The sequence below is a fragment of the Sinohyriopsis cumingii genome, chromosome 5, assembly GCF_028554795.1.
Source record: "Sinohyriopsis cumingii isolate HCF-2022 chromosome 5, ASM2855479v2, whole genome shotgun sequence".
Lineage (NCBI taxonomy): Eukaryota > Metazoa > Mollusca > Bivalvia > Unionida > Unionidae > Sinohyriopsis > Sinohyriopsis cumingii.
In genome coordinates this window covers 87,061,120-87,083,216 of record NC_142965.1, presented here as the reverse complement: position 1 = coordinate 87,083,216, position 22,097 = coordinate 87,061,120, and the positions used below count along the sequence as shown (strand labels likewise).

Below are 22,097 nucleotides of genomic sequence, written 5' to 3'. Positions count from 1 at the left end.
AGTTGGATCCAAGTGAGTATATATGGTAATTCAAAGGTAAAGTAGACAAATCTACAGCATATTAACATAGAAATTCAACTTAAATACATCTTCCATAATGTATGCCATCTATGCTTGCTTCAAGTCCAACTACAAACTGCATAGACCTATATATGCTGTTCAGTGATGCATCAAAAGATTTGGGTCTACATAGTTTGTTAGGGGTAATCAGGTGAACACATAAAATAGACCCTGATCTGCTGGTACATTTTTCCACAAGTACATTATTTCTCCAATGATAAGCACACTCCATCTTCTACAGATTTCTGTAAGATTTTATACAATGTAATCTTGTCCAAATACAAGCTGACAGTATTGTGCCTAGATTGCACCATCATGGGAACACTCCAGCATTACAATGTCCCCTAAAAGTGTTCACAATGTGCTCGAATTTTTGGTTCTGATTTTAGCCTGCATGTCCTGTTTTGATGTCCTCATAATAATATTTCTTTTCAGTCTAGCTGATAGTCCTATGACTGGTTCTGAACATTATTTTGTAACGCTGCTGCAAGCCCCAAAATTGCACGTGGAATCAATATGCTGACTGTCAAGTAATCAATCAGTTGACTGGTACAATTTTGGTACAGTTTTAGCGGTTCAGTCACTGCATGCATGTGTTATAATGTATAGTGAGTGACCTCATTACAAGAATCAGCATGATGAAATGATTCTGCTTAGAAAAGCCCTTCAGAAAATTAGCCAATAACTGGAAACACTTTAGATACAGTAGAGTCAGCATGCTTTTCTTAGAAAGAAGTTTCTGTGAATAACTCAACTGTGTCTACTGATGGGAAATGAAATGTTATCTTTAGACATTTTCACAAATATTGAACATTAAAATTTCCAAAGGTTACTTGATGAAAAAGGGGTAAGAAATGTAAACATAGTCTTGAGAACAGATATTAGATTATGTTTTATTATGGTACATTTATTATGTCCCCTCAAAATTTTCAATGTTCCCTAAAAGACTGGAAAGGAGGACACTATGTCCCCTAAAAATTCTGACCCTGGCACAACAGTGAAATGAACCCAACCTTTCACAACATTTACAAAGCTGACATCCAGCTTTCTCATAGAAGAAATAATGTAATGAAGTAATGTTATCCTTAAACAAAAGAGAGCTTTCCTCAATGCATCAAATTTGCTCAAGATATCCAATGTAACAATAAAGACATCACTAATGCAGTCAAAAACTGACAATCATTATACTGCTATACAAGGGAACTGTTAAAGTGTAGTGTTCTAAGTAAGCTCACCTTATACTGAAGTATGTCCCATATTTAAATAAGAGATTTCCTAAACATGGGATCCAATACTATAGCTTTGTTATAAACAGAGTTCTGCAATACTAAAGACAATTTAATAGTTCATAATGAAGAATGAATTACATTGTTCGGTGTTCTGAAAATCTTATCTGATGCTTGTTTTATACCAGTAAAATTCCTGTCCATGGAATTCCTTGTCTCCTTTATCCACTGAATACACACTAATCTGACTGTACAACAATGGGGAGTAGTATAAAAGAAAGGCTAACAGAAGGCCACTTGTTTCTGGCCCACTGTACTTGACTGATATATCTTACAAGTCAGGAGATCTTTAACAGCTTCTCTTTCTGTGTACCTTACATACCAACTTGTAGAGCCCACATGAAGGCAGCTTGACAGACAATGTTCAAAGGTTACCAGAATATGAAAGAGAAATATACACAAGGAGGCATAAACTTCCCTAAGCCAGACACTTTTGGAACCAAATGTTTTGACCATCTGTTGTAAGTGGCAAGTATCAGAGCGGTTCAATTTAAATATGAATGACTTTATTGGGACAATAATATGTGGTCAGTCTGCAAATAATGAAGTGTTCAAGAGGAACAAATTAGGGAAAGTGTGTGTGTGTGTGTGTGCATGTGTGCATGTGTATGTGTTTGTGCTTATGTTAAAGCAGAAGATGATGCATTGGGTTGGCCAAGGAATTTTCATTCATGTGCATTCAATAGTAAAACTTCCCAAACAAAGAAATGTGACAAGGATTGTTCAGCAACAAACACTGTTCAAGAAGCTAATTTGCTCTAGCTGTTAGTATCTTTTGATTATTTTAAATAATTTTCATATCAGTATGTGTTTTTCTTAAACAAGATAAGACCCCAAATTTATACAGAATTTTTTAAATACAAAAAAGTGAAACTTCTATAAATCAAATATTGGTAATTGAAGTTTTCATATCAGCCATTGAGTTTACACTTTTGAGTATGTATGGTAGAACAATGACTGAAGATGCAGAACCACAACACCTAGCAGAATAATTCTGCAGTTAGTAAGCAATTACATCCAATTATATTCTTACACATAATGACTCAAATGTTTCAACTCACTGATAATTTTTAACTTACATATATACTCACTTACAAGTTGAGACAAAGATCCTCATCTGCAGAAGCATAACGCGCTTGCAGATCAGGGTCTGTGTTGTTTATTCTATTGATTCCTCCAAACAAAACTGCACAGACTCAGATCTGATGGCACACTATGTGATACAAGATATGGGTCTGTCCAGTTTGCATTTTGACTCAACTTATTAATGAGTACATATGGTATTGCTGACACAGTGAAGAGGTGAGGCAACAGCAGAAACTTTTAACAAAATCCAGCTAAATGATGGGATTGGGATGGGGCAGCAGTTGATCAAGAATGAGTTAAACAAAGTGATATAGTCAAATAGGGACTGTTATCAAGATACATATTGGCCCTAGTTTTATTAGGCATCTCAAAATGTATTCCTCAAATTGGGTTTTCTAAATAAATTCTTGAAGTTTTTCTTTTTGCTTGTTAGTTAACAAAGCAACTGTCACAGAACATTCAACAGGCATCGCTGATTACAGTCACAACATCTAAATTGTCCTGGCAAGAGTCTTGCTTTACTTCCGAGGAAATTTCCTTACATCAAAGGAATTCCTCAGCTCTTTTATTCAAGAACAAAAAGATTTTCACATGTTCAATTTAAAAACTAAAAAGTCTTTATGTGCAATTTCCAACCTTCCAGTATCTCCAACTCTAACAGAAATTAGTGAATATATGACAAAATACCCACCATGTTAAGGTAAGAGTCCCTCAAAGGGGCTGACACTACACAGTCATGAGAAGAATTTCCAGGAATTCAAGATAAGACATTTTTCCTCATTTTTCTGTGAAACCATCTATAATATTCTCGAGTGATAAGATTTTCAAATCAGCTTTTGTTGCAGCCATATTTGGAAGTGAAGTAAGATCAGTATCATTTTCATTTATGACAAACCAGACACCAATAGAAGACTTTTGGTCAAATCCCAAGTTTATCTAAATATCCATCCAGGAGAATTTTAGACAAGGCTTTCAATATGTTCATTGTGGTAACCATATTTGTAGTCAGGTCAAGACTGTTTTCATTCAGCACTAAATAAGACATCACAATTAGTTTTCTCATTAATACCCGTGTTGATATGTTTTATTTAGGAGGATTAGCAATAGAAAGATTTTCAAGATGGCTGCTATGGTGGTCACAATGGATATCAACTTAGCAACATTTTTACTTAGTATCAATAATAAGAAATCCTTTTGTGAAAACCCCCTGCTGATATGTTTTCTGTTCAGGAGGAACAATAAGATTTTTAAATGGCTGCTGTGATATCAGGCCATACTGGATGTCAGATGAACAGACCATATTCATTTAGGACCAAGTAGACATCATAAGAAGTCTTTAGTGAAAACCCCATGTTAATACGACTATTCATTCAAAAGGTATAGCAATAACAGGATTTTCATGATGGCCACAGTGGTAGCCATATTGGAAGTCTGGACAGCACAATTTTCATTTATGATCAACAAGACATCATGTGCAGCTTTCTGGTGAAAAGCCCAGTTCAATATTCATAAGATTTAGCAATAACAATATTTTAAGATGGCTGTCATGGTGGCCATATTAGAGATCATATTGCCAAATTTTAATTTAGGACCGACTTGACGCCACAAAATGTCCTTCAACAAAACACCCATGTTCATACTGCAAGTAAAATCAGCACAGTTTCTATTTAGGATCAAGAAGATATAACAATGAATCTTCTGGGAAAAACTCATGTTGATGTGGCAATCCATTCACGAGTAGCAGCAGTAACAAGATTTCCATGATAGCCAGTGTGGCAGCCATACTGGATGTCTGAGCAGAACCATTTTCATTTAGGACTAACTAGACATCACAGGTCTTTTGGTGAAAAAAGAATTTCCTTTCAGGAGTTGTAATAGTAAGATTTTCAAGATGACTGCTGTCAATGATATACTGGACATAGAATCTATGCCATTTTCATTTATGATCAACGAAATATCACAAGAAGTACTTTCGTGAAAACCCCATGCTGATATGACCATCCATCCGGAGTACTGACAACAAAATGTTTTAGGTGACTGCTGTGGTGGTTATACTGGATGCCGGTGCTGCATCATTTTCATTTCGGACCAATTACAACTTGGGATGAATGTGGGTATAAGTTTCAATGCAATTCTCCAAGTATTTTTGGAGGAGTTATTGTTGTTATGGGATTTAATGCCATTCTGCAGCATAGGATAGGCTATACATGTTGGTCAGTATAACTGGTGGCAGAAGAGCCTAGGAAAACCCTGGGAAGAACCAGTGACCCACAAGAACCTACTGTCAAGCTTTCTCACATACCCACATTAGCCAAGTGCAAGACTTGAACCCACAAAGACAGGGGCAAGATGGCAGTGATCTGAAATGGTGATTGCTTTCAACCACCCTGCCACTCAAGGCCCCTTTTGAAGGATTAGTAATAACAAATTTGTGCTAACTGATGGATGGACATCAGACAACAAAGGTGAGACCACAGGCCATTCATTCCACAAACTCTTCTGGTCTATAACCAGTAGGCTAAACATTTTGGTGTTTTCATTTTTTCAAGTTAACCTCATCCTGATAGGCACACAACAAATGACTCACAAACAATGTTATTATCATGTGTATTGACATGTTTGAAGAGTTAGCTCCCTTTATATATCCCGAGAGCTCTCCACTGAGGTGGCAAAGGATAGTTTCATAAATTGGCCCCATGGCATATTTCTTAACTTAAGGCTATGGTGTGACTTTTTCAGCTATTATTGTTTACTAATTAAAGATACAGGTATATTTGTGAACTAGGTGTTTCAGGCTTGTGTTGTTCTTGAAACTGATGTCAGACATGTACACCTTCCATAGTTACTCTGCAGTATGTATATAGTGAAATACAAATAGTCAGCTAGGAAGAAGAGCAGGCCTCCCATAGCAGTAAACATGTGGGTTTGGGGCAAGTAGAATATCTCAAAAACAGCTTGGATGACAACTGTTATCAACTGCATCAGACTGTTTAGTACACATGGTTTTGCAGAATCATCATCTTGGAAAAGGGCTTGTGCTTACACTGTGAGCATCACATGGTGTCAAAAATGACCTTCAGAAGTGAAAATTACAGGTATAAATTTGAGGCTGGGGTTCATAAACTTCTTCTACTATGAACTGCCATTGGCTTCTCTGGTCAAGTGGATAATCTTATGCTTTGTTTTAATTTAGGTATCCTAAAATTTGGACCTTGCTGACCTCACTTGTGTATTTTATTTTTTATGATATTTCATACTATACTAGTGATTGCAGCATTAAATTTGTGCATAAAAACTGTCCCTTGCCCCCTGAGGTCTCATCTTCTCTTCCAACGTGGTTGTGCTGAATAAAGCACACATAACATCAAAATTGTTGACTAATTATACCAACAAAATTAGTTAGTAATGGAGACACCAGACACAGGGTGACAAGTTTAATAAAAATGATGCTCTTAACAGGTTTCAGCAGCCACTTTCCTCCCACAACACATGTTTGGAATTATGACATGCTGTCAGCATTCTACATTTTTATTAGTTTTGACCCAAAATAGGATGTATATTTACTAAGGCATGAGTGGATAACACATCAAATATGGTACCTGAAATGTATATCTGGGAAACAAGTTTATAAATATGGGCAACAATTCATTAACATCTTTTCATTGCAGGGTGAAATAGGACATTTATCTTTATGATTTATAAAACAAAACTGCTGCCTGGCATAAACAACAAGTACATTCAATTGAGACAAAAGTTCTCTATGCTGAAATGAACTCCTTTGTGTTCGCACACTGCACAAAGATAAAATGGTTGACCTAAATTGCTAAAAGTGCTGGCAAACAACTCCATCCTAACTATATTTGATGCAACTACAGCAGTGATAATGCAAGCAGGAAGTGCACTTGGACAACCTTTATGAGAAGCATCTCCTGTTTGAAGTAAGAGCAAACGATGCAATGATGACTTTTCACCTAAAGCATTGTAATGAGATACAAAAGTAATGCACAGGCAATGAAAAGAAAAACTTTTTACATATCTGCCTGAATATTTCACTTGAAAGCCAAGAACAAGGATTCTGAGAAAGGGGAGGTTAGCATTACCAAATTTAGAAAAAAAAATGATGATATTAACAAATATTCATGGCTTTCACAAATTATTGAGGTCCCTAGCAATAGAATCCCCCAGTATACAGTTGCCATTCTTATAACACAAGCTTGATCATGCATCCCATTGTTTCAGTTTCGTTTGACTGCAGATTAATTTATTTCAATTACCTTTTATATTCGCTTATAATTCAGATACAACTGTAAACAACGATAAGTCTTGAAGCTACTCAATAAAATTCCCAAGATTCAATTGCTCACCAAAAAGGTTTAGAAAAAATGAGGATTTTGCAAATCAAATTTCAAAATGATGTTGTATAAATCTCTACCAATTGTGTTAGATTCTTAAGTTAAGTTGAATGTCAAATACTGCAAACCGAGTTTCCTCTGACCTTTCCTACCCCATTTTAGATATTTTGACATTTATATTGGGGTGGAAGTTTAGACTGTATTGCCTACTGAAAACTGGAATTTTTTGAAACAACTCAGACTAGATATAGGGTAGCTGCTTTCTACGGGACTTAGAAAACTTAAAAGACCTTAAATCAAGCCCTACTCACACACACAAAAGTAAGGCCATAGTAACGTAACCCATGGGACCCATTTAAGTTATCATTTCTCAGGCCTTGGGACCCATTTAAGTTATCAGTAATCAGGCTTTGGGACTCATTTAAGTTATCACTAATCAGGCCTTGGGACCCATTTAAGTTATCACTAATCAGGCCTTGGGACCCATTTAAGTTATCACTAATCAGGCCTTGTGACTCATTTATCACAAACCAGGCATTGGGTCTCACTTAAGCTATAACTAATCAGGCCTTGGGACCCATTTATCAATAATCAGGTCTTGGAACCCAGTTAAGTTATCAATATTCAGGCCTTGGGACTCATTTACCTTCTCTAAGTATCAAATTTGGTCTGGTTTGGCTCGATAGATTTTTAATTATGCGGCTTACAAGAAACTGGGATGGATGGATGAACAGACAATCAGATCAATGGAAAGGCAGCACAAAACCAACATGTCTCCCATCCTTGGGGGTGGTAATGGACGGGTGTGTCAAAGATAAATACAAACAAGATGTAAATAAGAACTTACTCTGTGTAATCTCCATGTGTTGCCTGTAAAACATGAGCTGCCAATTCAAACACTGTCTCACTATCACACTCTATCTGCCCCTGTAAAAATTTAAACAGGATAAGACAATTACATCTACACTAGTATAGCTAAAAAAAAGCACATGATCATCTTAACTTTCATGATAAGGACTGATTCATAGGGCAATTGATAACTAGCATTTGAAAGTGTGCATGTATATCTGTGGAGAGAGTTAGCTGGGTGTGGGTCTTCCTTGTCTTCGTGAACAATCTAACCATGTAGTTTCCATTTATCACCATGATATGAAAATAATAATAAAAACATATCTTTACAATAAACTCTAAGACGCTGCAATTCTTTTATTAAGCGGATTTTTGTATGAATTATTACTTTTATCATAAATACACCTAAAAAATGAAAAGATTAAAGTATTGTGACCTTTTAACCTTTTACACTAATATTTACAGTGAGTGTGTCTGTGAGTGTGTATATGTGTGTGTACAGTATATACCAGCTTATAAGCCGAGTCCATCTGCAAACTGCATAGACTCAGATGTACCATCGCATTACGTGTCAGCAGATCTGATCTGTTCAGTTTGTTAGGAGTAATCAGTAGAACAAACAACACATATCCTGGTCTGCAGGCAAACTAAGATACAGCATTTCACGATCTTTGCTGTTTGCAATTTGACTTGTAAGAGAGCATATACAGTATGTAGAGAATATAAATAGAATGTCATGAATATATTGTTACGTATATTTGATTTAATTCAATTGCAAGTTTTAAAATCTTTTTACTTTCAATTACTTGTCAAAGTAATGTAATTTTGTTTAGTAGGAATTTGATATTTTCCAGAAATTAGTTTGACCCAAGAGTTAGTTGTAAACACCTATCTTTGTATCTTATATGAACTAGTTCCTGGTCTTGATTGAGGGTCACGTAAACAACTTTTTTAAAATTCATTTTTAATGCAAGAATGATAATCGTGGAATCGAGGCTGTACTGGTTTATGTGCCATTAGACTTGAAGATTCCTTCCAAGCCTTTCTAGAATGTGATCATATGACCCTCATCCAGGAATCTGTTTTACGTCTCAAGTTACTTATAACCTTTGTTTATAGAGATATTTCTCAGTGGGGCTTCTAAACACTGAGACGTAAAGATGTTCATTTTGTTGTGACAGTTTGGAGTTACAATTTGTATTCATATTATTTGGATTCTAAAAGATTAATTCTTTTTCCTGGAAACATTTGAGCGCTCATACAGAATTCAGAATTCTTCGACAAAGACATTTATTTAAATTTTATTCGGAAATTCAAATACCAGAATATCATTTTCTGTGGAATAAAAAAGAACTGTAGATGACACAACACCATAAAGACTACAGTATACGCCATTGTCCTCCAATTTGGATTTTTTGTCAGCATTCGAACTTGAATTCATTAAAACATTTCATTACTAGGTCTTCTAAAATTTAACTCGTGGATTATTCTTGGATTATTTTTAGATTTGAGTCTTAATACCGTAACTTCTTAATTTTTTCATTTGCATAGTGTTTTTCCAGGGAAATAAATTATTTGTTAAATTTTTCAAAGCTTGTTGTTTTCTTTAGTTACTGTTTATTCAAGCCTAAACAAGTAACATAAGAATATTCAACATTACAGAGTTATAATTCAGTCCAAGCTGGACTCTAATCCATGGCACCTATCACAAAGCTTTTATGCACTGATGTCCAAACCAATAGGTGTATGCACTTATTCCCCAATTTGGATAGAATAAGGTCAAATGTACAGGTCTCAAGGTGCAGAAAAACTCGCTCATCAGGCCAATGGAATTTAACTCTCTGCTACATGCACAAACCCTAGATAGACTTATAAAACATAAGAAATTACTTTTACTGTAATCCCAAGAAATCATATCATTAAAATATTGACTTTCTGCAAGGCCACATTGAAAAAATATGTGCTACAAATTTAGGACAGGAACAACCAACAAGGCACTAACTAACAAGGCCATCTCATACAGTACTTATCAGTCCCAATGTAACCACATAAGGTTCTCTTTGCACCATATGGACTCATTTATAAGTCGAGTCAAAAAGATAATAATCTGTTGTAGCATAATGTGCCTGCAGACTGGGGTCAATGTTGTTCGCACAAATGATTACACTGACAGACTGCACAGACCAAGACCTACTGGCACATTATTAGATCTTGGTTTGTGCAGTTTGCAGTTGGATTCATCATTGGCTTAGAATGATGATGCACAACAACTTCCTTAAACAAAAACTCTGACAAACTAAGTAAAAGCTGGATATGGACTTAATTCAGCATGGATGTAGAAATATGATAATACTTACAGGTATATCATGTAAAGTGGTTCTCAAATACAGGTGAGTTTTTTAGAACCTACTCAGTCTTCATATTATTAAAATATAGAATGTATGCATGTTGAAAAATATATATTTTTTTTTTTTAAAGGGGGGCAGGCAACCATTATAGGGCAGAAACAACTTACAAGGCAGATTTATACAGTACTTGTCAGTCCCAAGATAACCCCAAGAGGTCAACTTAAAATATATGACTTCCTTCAACAAAATATTTTCCTAACCTTTGTAAAAAAAAAAAAAAAAGCTGGCTATGGGCTGTTCTTCTTGAGATATCACTAAGAAATACAGTAATACGTACAGTGTGTAAATAATATCAAGTGTTTCTCATATACAGAAGATTTACACAATGGATACAAACTATTCAATCCTTCATGCTATTACAAAGTGGCATTTATGCATAGACACATTAAAAAGTATTTTGCCAACAATGTAGCACAGAAACAATTGACGAGGCAACTTCAATGGCAAGCTGATAGGCTTGATTTAAATATATTCAGACTAATTCTACTAAAATAACTCAATATTTACAATTATTAAAAACTTCATTATACAATTTTTTGCAAAGAAAGAATTTTACTTTTTCTTTTCAGTTTTGAATGAAATATGGAAAGCCTTTTTCCTAAAACAGTTTGACTTATCAAGTTATGGTCGCTGAAAGTCCTTCCCATTTTGTGTTTTTATTGTATGGATAAAGGCAGTGAGTTATGGTCCCTGAAAGTCCTTCCCATTTTGAAAATCATGGCATAAAAAAAGACAGTGTCCAGGAAGCAAGGGTGTTTGGTACGAGTACACTATATATATATTAAAATGATGTAAATATGGGCTCCTGAAATATGCATCACATATAAATACATGTAGTATCAATTATACTGTGCACTCACACAAGTACATCTAGTTAGACTCTTGAAAGAGAATTGGAATTAATGTCTACAGGGATCTCTTATTTTATGAAAATGTACACAATACAAAAATGAAGAAAAGCACAGACTAATCAAATCTTTTCCCGTATAATGTGGGGGTCTATGTATTCTGTTAGGAATAATCAGTAGAACACAGACTCTGATCTGCCATGCATTATGCAGAAGATCAGGGTCTATGCTCCTTGCAGTTGGACTGGACTTATTAGTGAATAAATATGGTAATATTTCTAACAAGGATGAAGTCACTGGCCAATATCCTGGTACAAATCATATCCACCACCAGTTAGACTTCACGACCCTGAATGCACTTATGGGGGTGATTCCTTTCTTGCCTACTAAATCATTATTATTGCAGAATATACTAAAGGTCTGTGTACCATTTACTCACGACAATAACTATGCATCAAAAAAGTCATTAGAATGAGAATGACCTAACAGGCAGCATGTCAACTGATCTACCCTTAGGATAAGTGAAAAAATAGCTGTCTGATATACAAGAATGGAATCCATATGTGCTGGTGTAGGATAGGGAAATCCCACCCAAGGGTCAGAATTAAACAGGAATGAGGCTTTGAACAGTTCTGTATACAACTGTAGAATTTCCCTATTCCACATCAATCTTACTAGGGGTGAAACGATTCATCGATACATTGATGCATCGATACTTTTGCCATTTCGATACACATATCGATACACAAAGTGAAGAATCGATACAAAACGATATCTACCTTATAATAACTACATAAATCTTCAGCAGTTATGATAATTAAATTAGGAGCTCATTAGACCAAACTGTCGCGGTAGTTGTTTTGTATACACAGGAAGTATAGCGTGTGAGATTCAGTTAGTCATCTCCGTTCCCGCACCCGGACCAGTTCTATAGATAAGAGTTTCCTTGTACTAGGAAATTACATTATTTTTTGTTTCTTAAATAATACCATAATTTAAAAATATAATCAAAGACATAAATTAATAATAGTTTTTGAAGGAAAATTTTTTTTCTTAAAATTATTATAATAATGTAAGTGTCAATTCTTTTCTCTTTGCGTGGGACTAAACTATCGGTATGGGTGTGGAACCGGTGATAGAACTTATGATCATTCTTAATCACTAAGACATTTGGGATGCTTTCATGCAATGAACTACAAACAGCGGGGTGACCAAGGTGATTCCAACATCCGGTCAAATGGAGCAGACGCAAAAGGTCGAAAAATTGAACTCGAGTTACCTGCGATTAGAAGATCATCGGCCTGGAACTATTTTGGATATCCTGTGGAGTATGAGAATGGAGTAAGAAAAGTAGACAAGTCCAGGTGTGTTTGCAAACTGTGTTTTACAGCTCTTAGGAATACTGGAAACACCACAAATATGTCTACACATTTAAAACGGCACCACCCAACCATTGCCATTGGAATTCCTTTTAAAGATGACAAGATATCAGCTCCCAAGGTCAGTGTTTCTCCTACTCCTAAGCCATCACATCCAACAACCACTGGTCAGCTCAGATGGACTGAAGTTTTTCAGTCTCCATTAATTCCATCATCGCAAAGATCACAGACAATCACTAAGCATATAGCTATGTTTATTGCACATGATATGCGCCCTTTCTCAGTGGTTGATTCGCTAGGTTTCAGAAATCTGATTCGTACCCTGGAACCTCGCTACACCATCCCATCAAGAACACACTTCGCAGAGAAATTTATCCCAGACCTATACCTTCACACCAAACAAGAAGTGCAAAGCACCATATCAGAGGCAGAATCAGTGGCCATTACTACAGATGGTTGGACTTCAAGGGCTACAGAGAGTTACATAACAATCACAGCTCACTTGATTGATAAGGAATGGTGCATGAAAAGCTTTGTTCTTCAGACGAGACCTTTACACGAGTCTCACACTGGTAAAAATATAGGAGCAGTACTAGTTGATGCCAGTAAGGAATGGCAACTGGAAAGACCCCACAAGTTACTCCCCATAGTAACAGATAATGCTGCTAACATGGATGTTGCTATTCAAGAGGCAAAGTTCACACCACATATCAAGTGCTTTGCACATACTATAAATCTAGCAACCCAGAGAGGGTTGCAAGTTCATCAGATGTCACGCCTTCTTGGGAGGATCCGGCACATTGTCTCGTTTTTCCATCGCAGTACAACTGCTACTACCCTGCTGAAATCCAAACAAGAGCTGTTGCAGCTTCCTAAACACAAACTTATCCAAGATGTCCAGACACGTTGGAATAGTTCTTATGACATGATTGATCGATTTTTAGAGCAGCAGCCTGCCATTGTAGCTACTCTATTAAGTAAGGAAATCAGACAGAGGGAGACGGACTTAAACACTTTATCAGAGGATGATGTATCAAATGCTGAGGATATTCTCAAACTGCTCAAACCAATGAAAACCATTACAACGATATTGTGCGATGAAGCAGCACCTACCATATCAATGATTTTTCCTCTTAAACATCGTATTATTAGTGCAATGGAAGTGCAAGAAAGTGACTCTGCACTTGTGAAGGCAGTCAAGGTGGCAATCTCCCAAGACCTAGACAAAAGATACAATGACAAGGACACGCAGCAGTTTCTGCTGCACAGTTGTGCCCTAGATCCAAGATTTAGGGCTCTAACTGATGTAGACGATGCTACAAGGATCCAAATATATGCTTCCATTGTCATGCAAACAGTGAAGGTCAATGAGGTAAGTCAAACATTTACATATGAGTATCGTTGTGTTATCTACGTGCAGCAGTTGAAGTATAACATAATATTATTGTCCCCTTTCAAGATTTTAAGGATATATGAAATTTCTTTTGGTAGTTAAAATTGGACACTTTTCCCCAAAGGTTACCCTAGATGCACCACTGATCTTGGTATGCCCCAGAGTCACCTTCAAAGTTCTTATGTCATCCGATTCTCTCCATCTCCCTCTGAAACAGTGACACACACACACACACACACACACATAGAGCAAACACACAAACTATTACATAATTTCACTGTTTGAAGTTCATAACTTCATATACACAAATATTTCTTAATATTCATATTGATCTTATATTGATAAAATCATGTTGTTTTATTTATATTAAATGCCAGTGAATTAATGCTAAAATGTTAATTAACATAAAATTGCGAGATTCGTATTAACTTAAGGAGTACATATTATATAATTTTGATTTTTATTACAGTGTGAAACAGTAGTGAAGACAGAGAAGACTGATGAACTCACTCATGTACTACCATCTAGTCTTCCCCCACTACCACAGCTTCCTGCAGTACAAGTTACAGAACGAGATAACAGACCAGCAGCAACAGCGAAGGTTGAAGTTGATGAGCCTCCAGTGAAAAAGGGTGCACTTGAAGATCTTTTTGGAGATGTGTACGTGGTCAAGGTGGAGCCATCAAAGTCCCTCTTTCAGAGGGCTGACACAGAGATAACACGTTACAGGAATGAGACATCTAGTATACATATTGGTGACAACCCAGTGATGTGGTGGAAATTCAATGAAACATCATTCCCTTTGCTGGCCAAACTAGCCAAGATGTTGTTGACTATTCCAGCAACATCAGTGCCATCTGAAAGAGTCCTTTCAACTGCTGGAGATGTTGTATCAGCACAAAGAGCCTCTCTGACTGGGGAGAATGTGGATATTTTGATATTTTTGAAGAAGAATATGAAACTTTGGAAGTTGTGACGAGTAGTCTGACAGTCTTGTGCATATGTTATGCAGAATGATCTAATTCAGTTCATTTATGCTTTTTACAGAGTCATCACAATTGCCAGATAGTTTTAGAACAATGAGTTTGTGACTTAAGAAGACTCATTCATTTTCTGGAAAACGCATTTATGTTGATGAGGATATCATTTTCAATCATCATGAACTTTTCTTTAATTCAGTTACTGAATTCAAATACACATGACAATTTATGTGAAATTACATTTAACACTGTTTGCAGTTAGGTGCTTGTGCGTTATAGACTGATATAGCATATATCAGGTTCAACATTATTTGCAGTTAGGTGCTGTGTATTATAGATTCATATAACAGATCTCAGGCTCAACGTTGTTTGCAGTTGGGTGCTTGTGTGATAAAGATGGATGTAGCAGATCTCAGGTTCAATACTGCAGTTAGGTGCTTGCAAGTTGTAAAATGATATAGCCGATCTCAGGTTTGACACTGCAGTTGGGTGCTTGTATGTGTTATAGATAGATATAACAGATCTCAGTTTTTACACTGCAGTTGGGTGTTTGTGTGATATAGATTGATATAACAGATCTCAGGTTTAACACTGCATAATTATTATTTCTGAATCCCAATAATTTTAAATTTATTTTGTATTTTTGTATTACATGTACTTTTTAGTGTGTTATTGTGTTGCAGTATGTTATTGCATGATGAATCAGACACAAAACTTGTAATAGTCCTGTGCATCTGTTAGGCAGAATTATCTAATTCAGTTCATTTATGCCATTTACAGTCATCACAATTGTCAGCTAGTTTTAGAACACTGAGTTTGTGACTTAAGAAGATTTATTCATTTGCTGGAAGATGCATTTAAGTTGATGAGGATATCATCTTCAGTTATTAGGAACTTTCTTTAATTCATCTATAGACTTCAATTACACACATGGCAATTTATGTGAAATTAATTAGTGTTTGCTGCAGTGAAGTTTATCATTTGTGTTTTCTAAGATGATCTTTCTTGAACTGAAGAAAGGAGGAAAGTATACAGCTTAGAAAAGGTTGCATAATTATGATTTCCTAATCCTAAGCATTTTAAATTTTTGTTGTATTTTTGTGTTACGTGTACTTTTTAATATATTATTTTGTTCCAGTATGTTGTTGCATGATGAATCAGACACAAAACTTGTAACATTTCACTTTTATTGAATGAAGGATAAAGAAACACATCAAAGATTTTGTTATATTTTATTTGGTTACACAGAACAACAATGTTAGTAGTTGTGACATTGTATCTTGATCCAGTTTTTTCTGTTATCATTATACATAACAGGTTAACAAGGTGACTCACTGCTGATACATTGCATATTTGACACTGTTTGAACTTGAAAATACCATTCAACATATACATTCACATGATTAATCAAATGTACTGTGATAATCCCATTTTCAGTCTGATACATGTATCGATATGTATCGTATCGTAGGCTGTGTATCGTGTATCGTATCGATACGTGGCACAGGCGTATCGTTTCACCCCTAAATCTTACGCACTTATGTAGGATAGAGAAATCCCATCCAAAGGTCAGAATGAGGCTTTCCTGTTCACGACTGTTACTTATCCTGCACCCATACATATATGACAAATCCAGTTTCACTTAATGCTCACAAGGAAAGGACAATGAGAAAAAAAAATCTTTATGGATGTAGCCTTAAAAAAAGATCACAAGAAATTAAGTTTACAACAGAGGCTTTGTTCCCAATTAATGACAATTTGGCTTGTGACTTGTAAAAGCTATTTTCAAATGAAAAGCAAGTCATCTCTACCCTTCTCAAAAAGTACATAAAATCAATTACATTTAAAATTGTCAGAAAAGTTTAGAAAAAGAAAACATTGTGTAAGAAAACAAAAACAAGGTGTCTGAAAAGAAAACAGAAATAAAGTATTGTATATTTTACATTTAAATAAATGATTTATATAAATTCATGAAGCTCTTGTTTTCCTCCCTTTCCCTATTGAGCTGAATACATTCAAGCGTGGGAATGTAACAAGTCAGGTTCGGTCAATTTTGTGAGAACTTGTCCTAATGGATAAGTGATCGCAAAAACAAAAGTTACACAATGAATTGATCATTTTCTGTACAATAAATTAAATATCATATGTACTTGCTTATAAGACAAGTCCAACTGCAAACTACACAGACCCAGTCCATCGCATAATGCACCAGCAGATCTGGGTCTGTGCAGTTTGTTAGGAGTAATCAGTAGAACAACACAGACCCTGATCTGCAGGCACATTATGTTATGGCATATCAGGATCTTACTTGTTGCAGTTTGACTCAACTTACAAGTGAGTACATACGATATACGAGTCCACGTTTAGTCCTATTATGATGAAAAGTTTGAATAAATGTCTTCTTGATAAATATACTGAGATAAAACTAACAGTTTAATTAATTGAGACAGTTTGCAAAATTGTAAAATTCAGATGCAGTCTTACAGTTCTAATATACAAGGCCATTGATGCTTAACAAGTCCAATCTTAGCTGAAGGTGAAAACCACCAATACATTAACCTTGAGCACAAATGTAGCTGCTGCAAAGAATATCTGAATTATAGGCAGACAGTGATATATTTCGTTTGACCTTTTCTGCCATATTAAATACCCAAAAGGACAACAGCTTTTATTCTGATCCAAAGTAAATCTGTGTGTGCCAAGTTTCAGGACTTTCCTCCAAATAATCTAGAAGAAGCGATAAAAAAGACATACTAATGGAAGCTGGATATCAGAGGACAGATACAGAATAAATCTACAACTGCTTACACTAACACAGTTCAATTGTAATTGGAACCACAAATAGTGTAAACTAAAAAATCTTAAAGGGACCTTCTAAATTAGGCACCATATATACTTGGTTATATGAGGAGTCCAAATGCAAAATGCACAGACCCAGATCTGCCACTGCATAATGCAGCAGCAGATATGGGTCAATGCAGTTTGTTAAGAGTAATCAGTGGAACAAACAACATAGACCCTGATATGCAAGTGCATTATGCTATGGCAGATTAGGTTATTTGTTGTTTACAGTTTGGAGACTTGCTTATATAAGCAAGTATATACAGTATGTACTGTATTTATCTGTGGATAGCTCAGGCTTGATGAATAACCCCCACCTCCACCAAACAGTTTATTGTCACAATTTTGTCAAATATCTACTATAGGTAACTTTATTTAATAATAAGTCCACCCCCTATTCTGGGGGTATCAAACTCAAACCACAATGAGGACCACATGAGGGCATTTGTGATGGCCCATGGGCCACACCACCTTTGTTATCTTTCATGACACCTGTGATGCCAATCATTTTGCAGGTCACATGACACGGCTTGGCAGGCCTCATGTGGCATGCGAGATCCCTGCCCTATTTTGTGACACATTTATTAAGCTGGCCTCCTGGTGTTATTATGGGAGAAATACAGCATCTTCGCATAAACAGCAGAGTCTTAGAAGATCACACTTTGATATCTAGTCCAGTTTACAGAAATAGGTTATCACACTTTAAGAAAAAAGAATTCCATGAAGCAACTGAATATAAAAAAGTTCTTACTGTGAATTACCATGCCCCAACTTAAATTTGTTGTTTCAACATAATTTTTCAACACATGAAAGTCTAGTATATTTGGTGGAAGAAGAACCAGGGAAAACCCTAGGAAGAACCACTGACCAACCCAGAAATTATGGGCAAGCTTCCTCCGATACTCTTCAAACTGGGACCACCTTAACTTCAGTGTAAACATCAAGTGTATGTATCATTCAGAAGATGATTTAGGTTGAACAGTTACCTAACACTGACCTCTGACCTCAACAAGAGAATTATAAAATAAGTAACAACCTACTGAAGATATCTGTGGCTAAAATAAAACAGGATATACCACTCCTCTGCCTCACCAAATATCTCTGTGATACCAATGAAGCTTCAAGGCAATGGGCACATTACTTAACAGTACCTGTGTCTGTATTTATTTAGAAAGATTGTACAAGTATATTTATATTTGTAAAAGATATGAAAATGTCTAGATATAAGTTACGCTGAATTTGCAAGCTAGTTACACCAAACCCACCCACCCACCCCCCAAAATTTGATGAAAGTCAAGATCTTTTAGCTCAAAAAGTTTGTTCCTAAATAGCATATTACCTTTTCTTGTATAAAAAAAGACTGTACTTTTTGTATCTCTAACATCAGGTTGAAACTAATACTCATCTAATACTCGTGTGATCTACCAGCATAAAAAATGTAAAGCTGTGACTTTCTTTGAATGTTTATTTATTCACATTATCCATTGGGTTTTTCCAACTAAAAAAAAAAAAAAGACAAGTCATATTTGGAGATGGTTTCATGACGTATATTTATTTTCAGACACTAATTGTTAAAATATAAACCAACATGTACAGCAGTGATTTGACATTCTATCACTTTAATTTAAAGCAACTTTTAAATTTTATTCTGCAATAAGAGAAAGAAATTATCCCTTTATCACAATGCCAAATATACCTTGGAAACCTCATTTATAGGTAATTAAGAGGCAGGGAAATAGCCCATTGGAATAGTTACAAACCATTGTTCCCTGGATAGTATTTTTTTGACCAAAGTGCAAAATCAGTGACTGGGGCCTCATCTGTATATAACAGGAGACTGACATAGATTCAGAAAGGGTTTAGATACCAGTCCTTGTGTAATTCTTGTTCCCAGGATATACCTGCTTATAAGTCAGGTCCAAATGCAAACTCCATAGATCCAAATCTGCTGTTGCATAACATGCTGGCAGACCTGGGTATATCCAGTTGGGCAGGAGTACTCAATAAAACAAACAATATAGACCCTTACTTGACAGTGTATTAGCAATGGTATAATAGGGTCTATGCTGTTTGCAGTTGGAATGAACTTCTAAGCAAGTATATACATTTCTAGGGCATAACCGACTTTTGATCCGGAAATCGGATTCCACCGGATAGTATGAACTTCCGATTAATCGGAGTTGGACAAGGCAGGAACGACCGATTCGGATAATAAAAATAATAAAGTTGAATTTCTATAGCACCGTGTCTAACACTGCGTGTCATTCGATAGTGCGTTAATAAAGTTAAATAAGAAGTCAGAAAAGTCCAATATGGTCAACACAACGGGGTGAAACGATAATACTTGAGTTAGACCGAAAGATTTAAATTTATTAAAATATATAATACAGTCCTACCCATTTATGTCAACATCCTCAATAATGAAGGCATAATATTGAATACATTGACACATGCTAATGAGGTATTAAAAGAAAATGATTCTTACAATCGTAAATATAAATAAAGTTAATAAGGAAACTTTCACAGCACAATAAACTTGTTTCAATCACCGATCACTTTGGAAAATGCAAGAATCGATCAGATTTCATTGCTTTTATTTAAGTCGCCGCAAGAGGCCAACTTTATAGGACCAAACAAAAGCCTGTTTTATTTTTATTTGACCGCGACATTAAAGCATGGCGGCAAGATCAACTAACTGTTGAATAAAGTACAGGATGGAACTGGCCGCTTGCCGACATAAATGATTAAGGCGGGAAAATTAAAGCCTGGCGGCAAGATCAACTAATTGTTGAACAAAGAATGGGTCAGAACTGGCAGCTGGTCGACATAAATGATTAGGCGGGACCCTTGTGACATCGGTGTGATATGCAAAACGTGTGTAACACGGTTTAAAAAGTTAATTTGAAAAACCTTTTAATTTAGCATTTCCGATTAATTGAATCGTATCCGGAATCGGAAAAATTTCATGCCCAAAATCCGGAATCGGAAATCAGTAGAAAAATGCTAATCGGTTATGCCCTATACATTTCTGGTGATATTTCTTATAAACTGTGTAAGTGAGCATACAAAATAATAAATCTGAGCATCTGTAATACTTTATTGCCATGGAAACTACTGTGGTCATGGAGTCCACAAATACAAAATCTGACCACCACAATACTTTTTTTTAAATCAGCCAGTCTATGTGTATTTTGGCTAGATATTCCAAACATAGTGCAATAGAAGAAATGAATATAAGAAGAATAAAAATTTATTTTGTCTTGCACCTGTGTCTTACCACGCCTTGGCAAAAGAAGAACAAGCTGTTGTTGTTGTTGAACAGATAGGCTGTAGGTTCAGAAAAGGTTTAGATACCATGGATGAAATGAATATATGAAGAAAAATTTATTTTTTCTTACACCTGTGTCAAACCACACCTTGGCAAAAGGAGAACAAGCTCTTGTTGTTGTTGTTGCCGTGGGGTTTAACTCAATTTTTCAGCACATGATATGCTATAAATGGCAGCCAGTATTACTGGTGGAGGATGAATCCTGGGAAACCCAGGAAGAACCATCAACCTGTGGGAAGCCACTGGCAAGCTTTCTCATGTACCTACATTGGCCGAGCCTGAGACTCGAACCCACACAGAGGTGAGAAGGCAGTGATCCATAACAGTGAGTGCTTTAGACCACTTGGCCACCTAGGGCCCTAGAACAAACTGTTAACTTTGTATGCTGGTAAGTTCTGCGATGAACTGGGTCTACCACCCAAGCTGACAGAAACTGGTCAGGTAACTGCCATGAAGAAACTATATCTTATATTGTATCGAAGTAGTTCAAAGATCTTGTATGTGGACAAAGAAGTTTCAGTTTGAGGTCAGCCACTACAGAGCTGGATTTGAAAAGCATACTGACCCTGTTTGTAGCCAAATAACTAACCTAGTCATTTCCAACTTTCATGAATAGACCTTTAAACTTGAATGCATTAATTTGGCAAACTCAAAAGTTGAAGGATAGCATATCAAGTTTATTACTCATCAGTCAATCCTAACAAAGTTTTGTACTCAAAACCTTAACCAGCCCCAAAACAGTTGTGGACAGACAATAAATGTGTACACCCTATTTGTTCAAACCCCTCCTACCCAAATGCTGCGTCAAACTTTCCTTTCTTTCTTTACTTCCTTCTGTCTTCTTTTCCAGGATGAGGGAAAATACCTAAGTCAAAATCTGAACTCATTAAAGCTTGGCTTTTAATTACATTAAATTAAGCCTGAACAATGAATGAACATGGCTGTGTACAATAAGATTACTTTTGTTCTTACCTTGAAAACAGCCTGCTTTGCATTTAAGTAGAAAAGCTCGACAGTGTCCACATCTCTTAGTTGTATTATACTGTCTACATAAAACCTGAAGAAACGAAAAGATGGTATTAGTATGGCATAAACAGTGTCCTTTCAAATCAATATATTAATTCTACCACTGCTGTGGGTCCTCACTGTTTTCGGAAACCACACTAGCGTATTGTGTTGTAAGTGAGGACACTTTAAACTGGGAAACACTGCATGTATGATGTAGTAAGAAACATGTACAGAACCATATTAATTTTGGTCAGTTTACATTATGATGGGCTGGATTAA

At 35.9% G+C, this 22,097-nt stretch overlaps 2 protein-coding genes across 6 annotated transcripts in view; one reads left to right on the top strand and one right to left on the bottom strand.

The window, feature by feature from the left end:
* LOC149799678 (uncharacterized) overlaps nucleotides 1-22,097 on the bottom strand; it is a 258,855-nt gene that overhangs the window by 124,206 nt on the left and 112,552 nt on the right. For all 5 annotated transcript variants that reach the window (XM_089959030.1, XM_089959026.1, XM_089959027.1 and 2 more), the window contains exons 5-6: nucleotides 21,783-21,867; nucleotides 7,632-7,711 (exon numbers count right to left, since the gene is read on the bottom strand). In XM_089959030.1, coding sequence (XP_089815156.1) covers nucleotides 7,632-7,711; nucleotides 21,783-21,867 — 165 coding nt within the window. The remainder of the gene's footprint in view (nucleotides 1-7,631; nucleotides 7,712-21,782; nucleotides 21,868-22,097) is intronic.
* Nucleotides 11,629-14,637, top strand: LOC149799679 (E3 SUMO-protein ligase ZBED1-like). Its single transcript, XM_089957070.1, has 2 exons — nucleotides 11,629-13,640; nucleotides 14,131-14,637. Exons 1-2 carry the CDS (start codon nucleotides 12,078-12,080, stop codon nucleotides 14,635-14,637), a joined length of 2,070 nt encoding a protein of 689 aa, XP_089813196.1. The 5' UTR covers nucleotides 11,629-12,077.

Coding starts and splice junctions, on each gene's coding strand:
- LOC149799679 (XM_089957070.1), top strand. CDS start 12,078: ATGAACTACAAACAGCGGGGTGACCAAGGTGATTCCAACATCCGGTCA. Junction 13,641..14,130: donor AAACAGTGAAGGTCAATGAG/GTAAGTCAAACA, acceptor TTTTTATTACAG/TGTGAAACAGTAGTGAAGAC.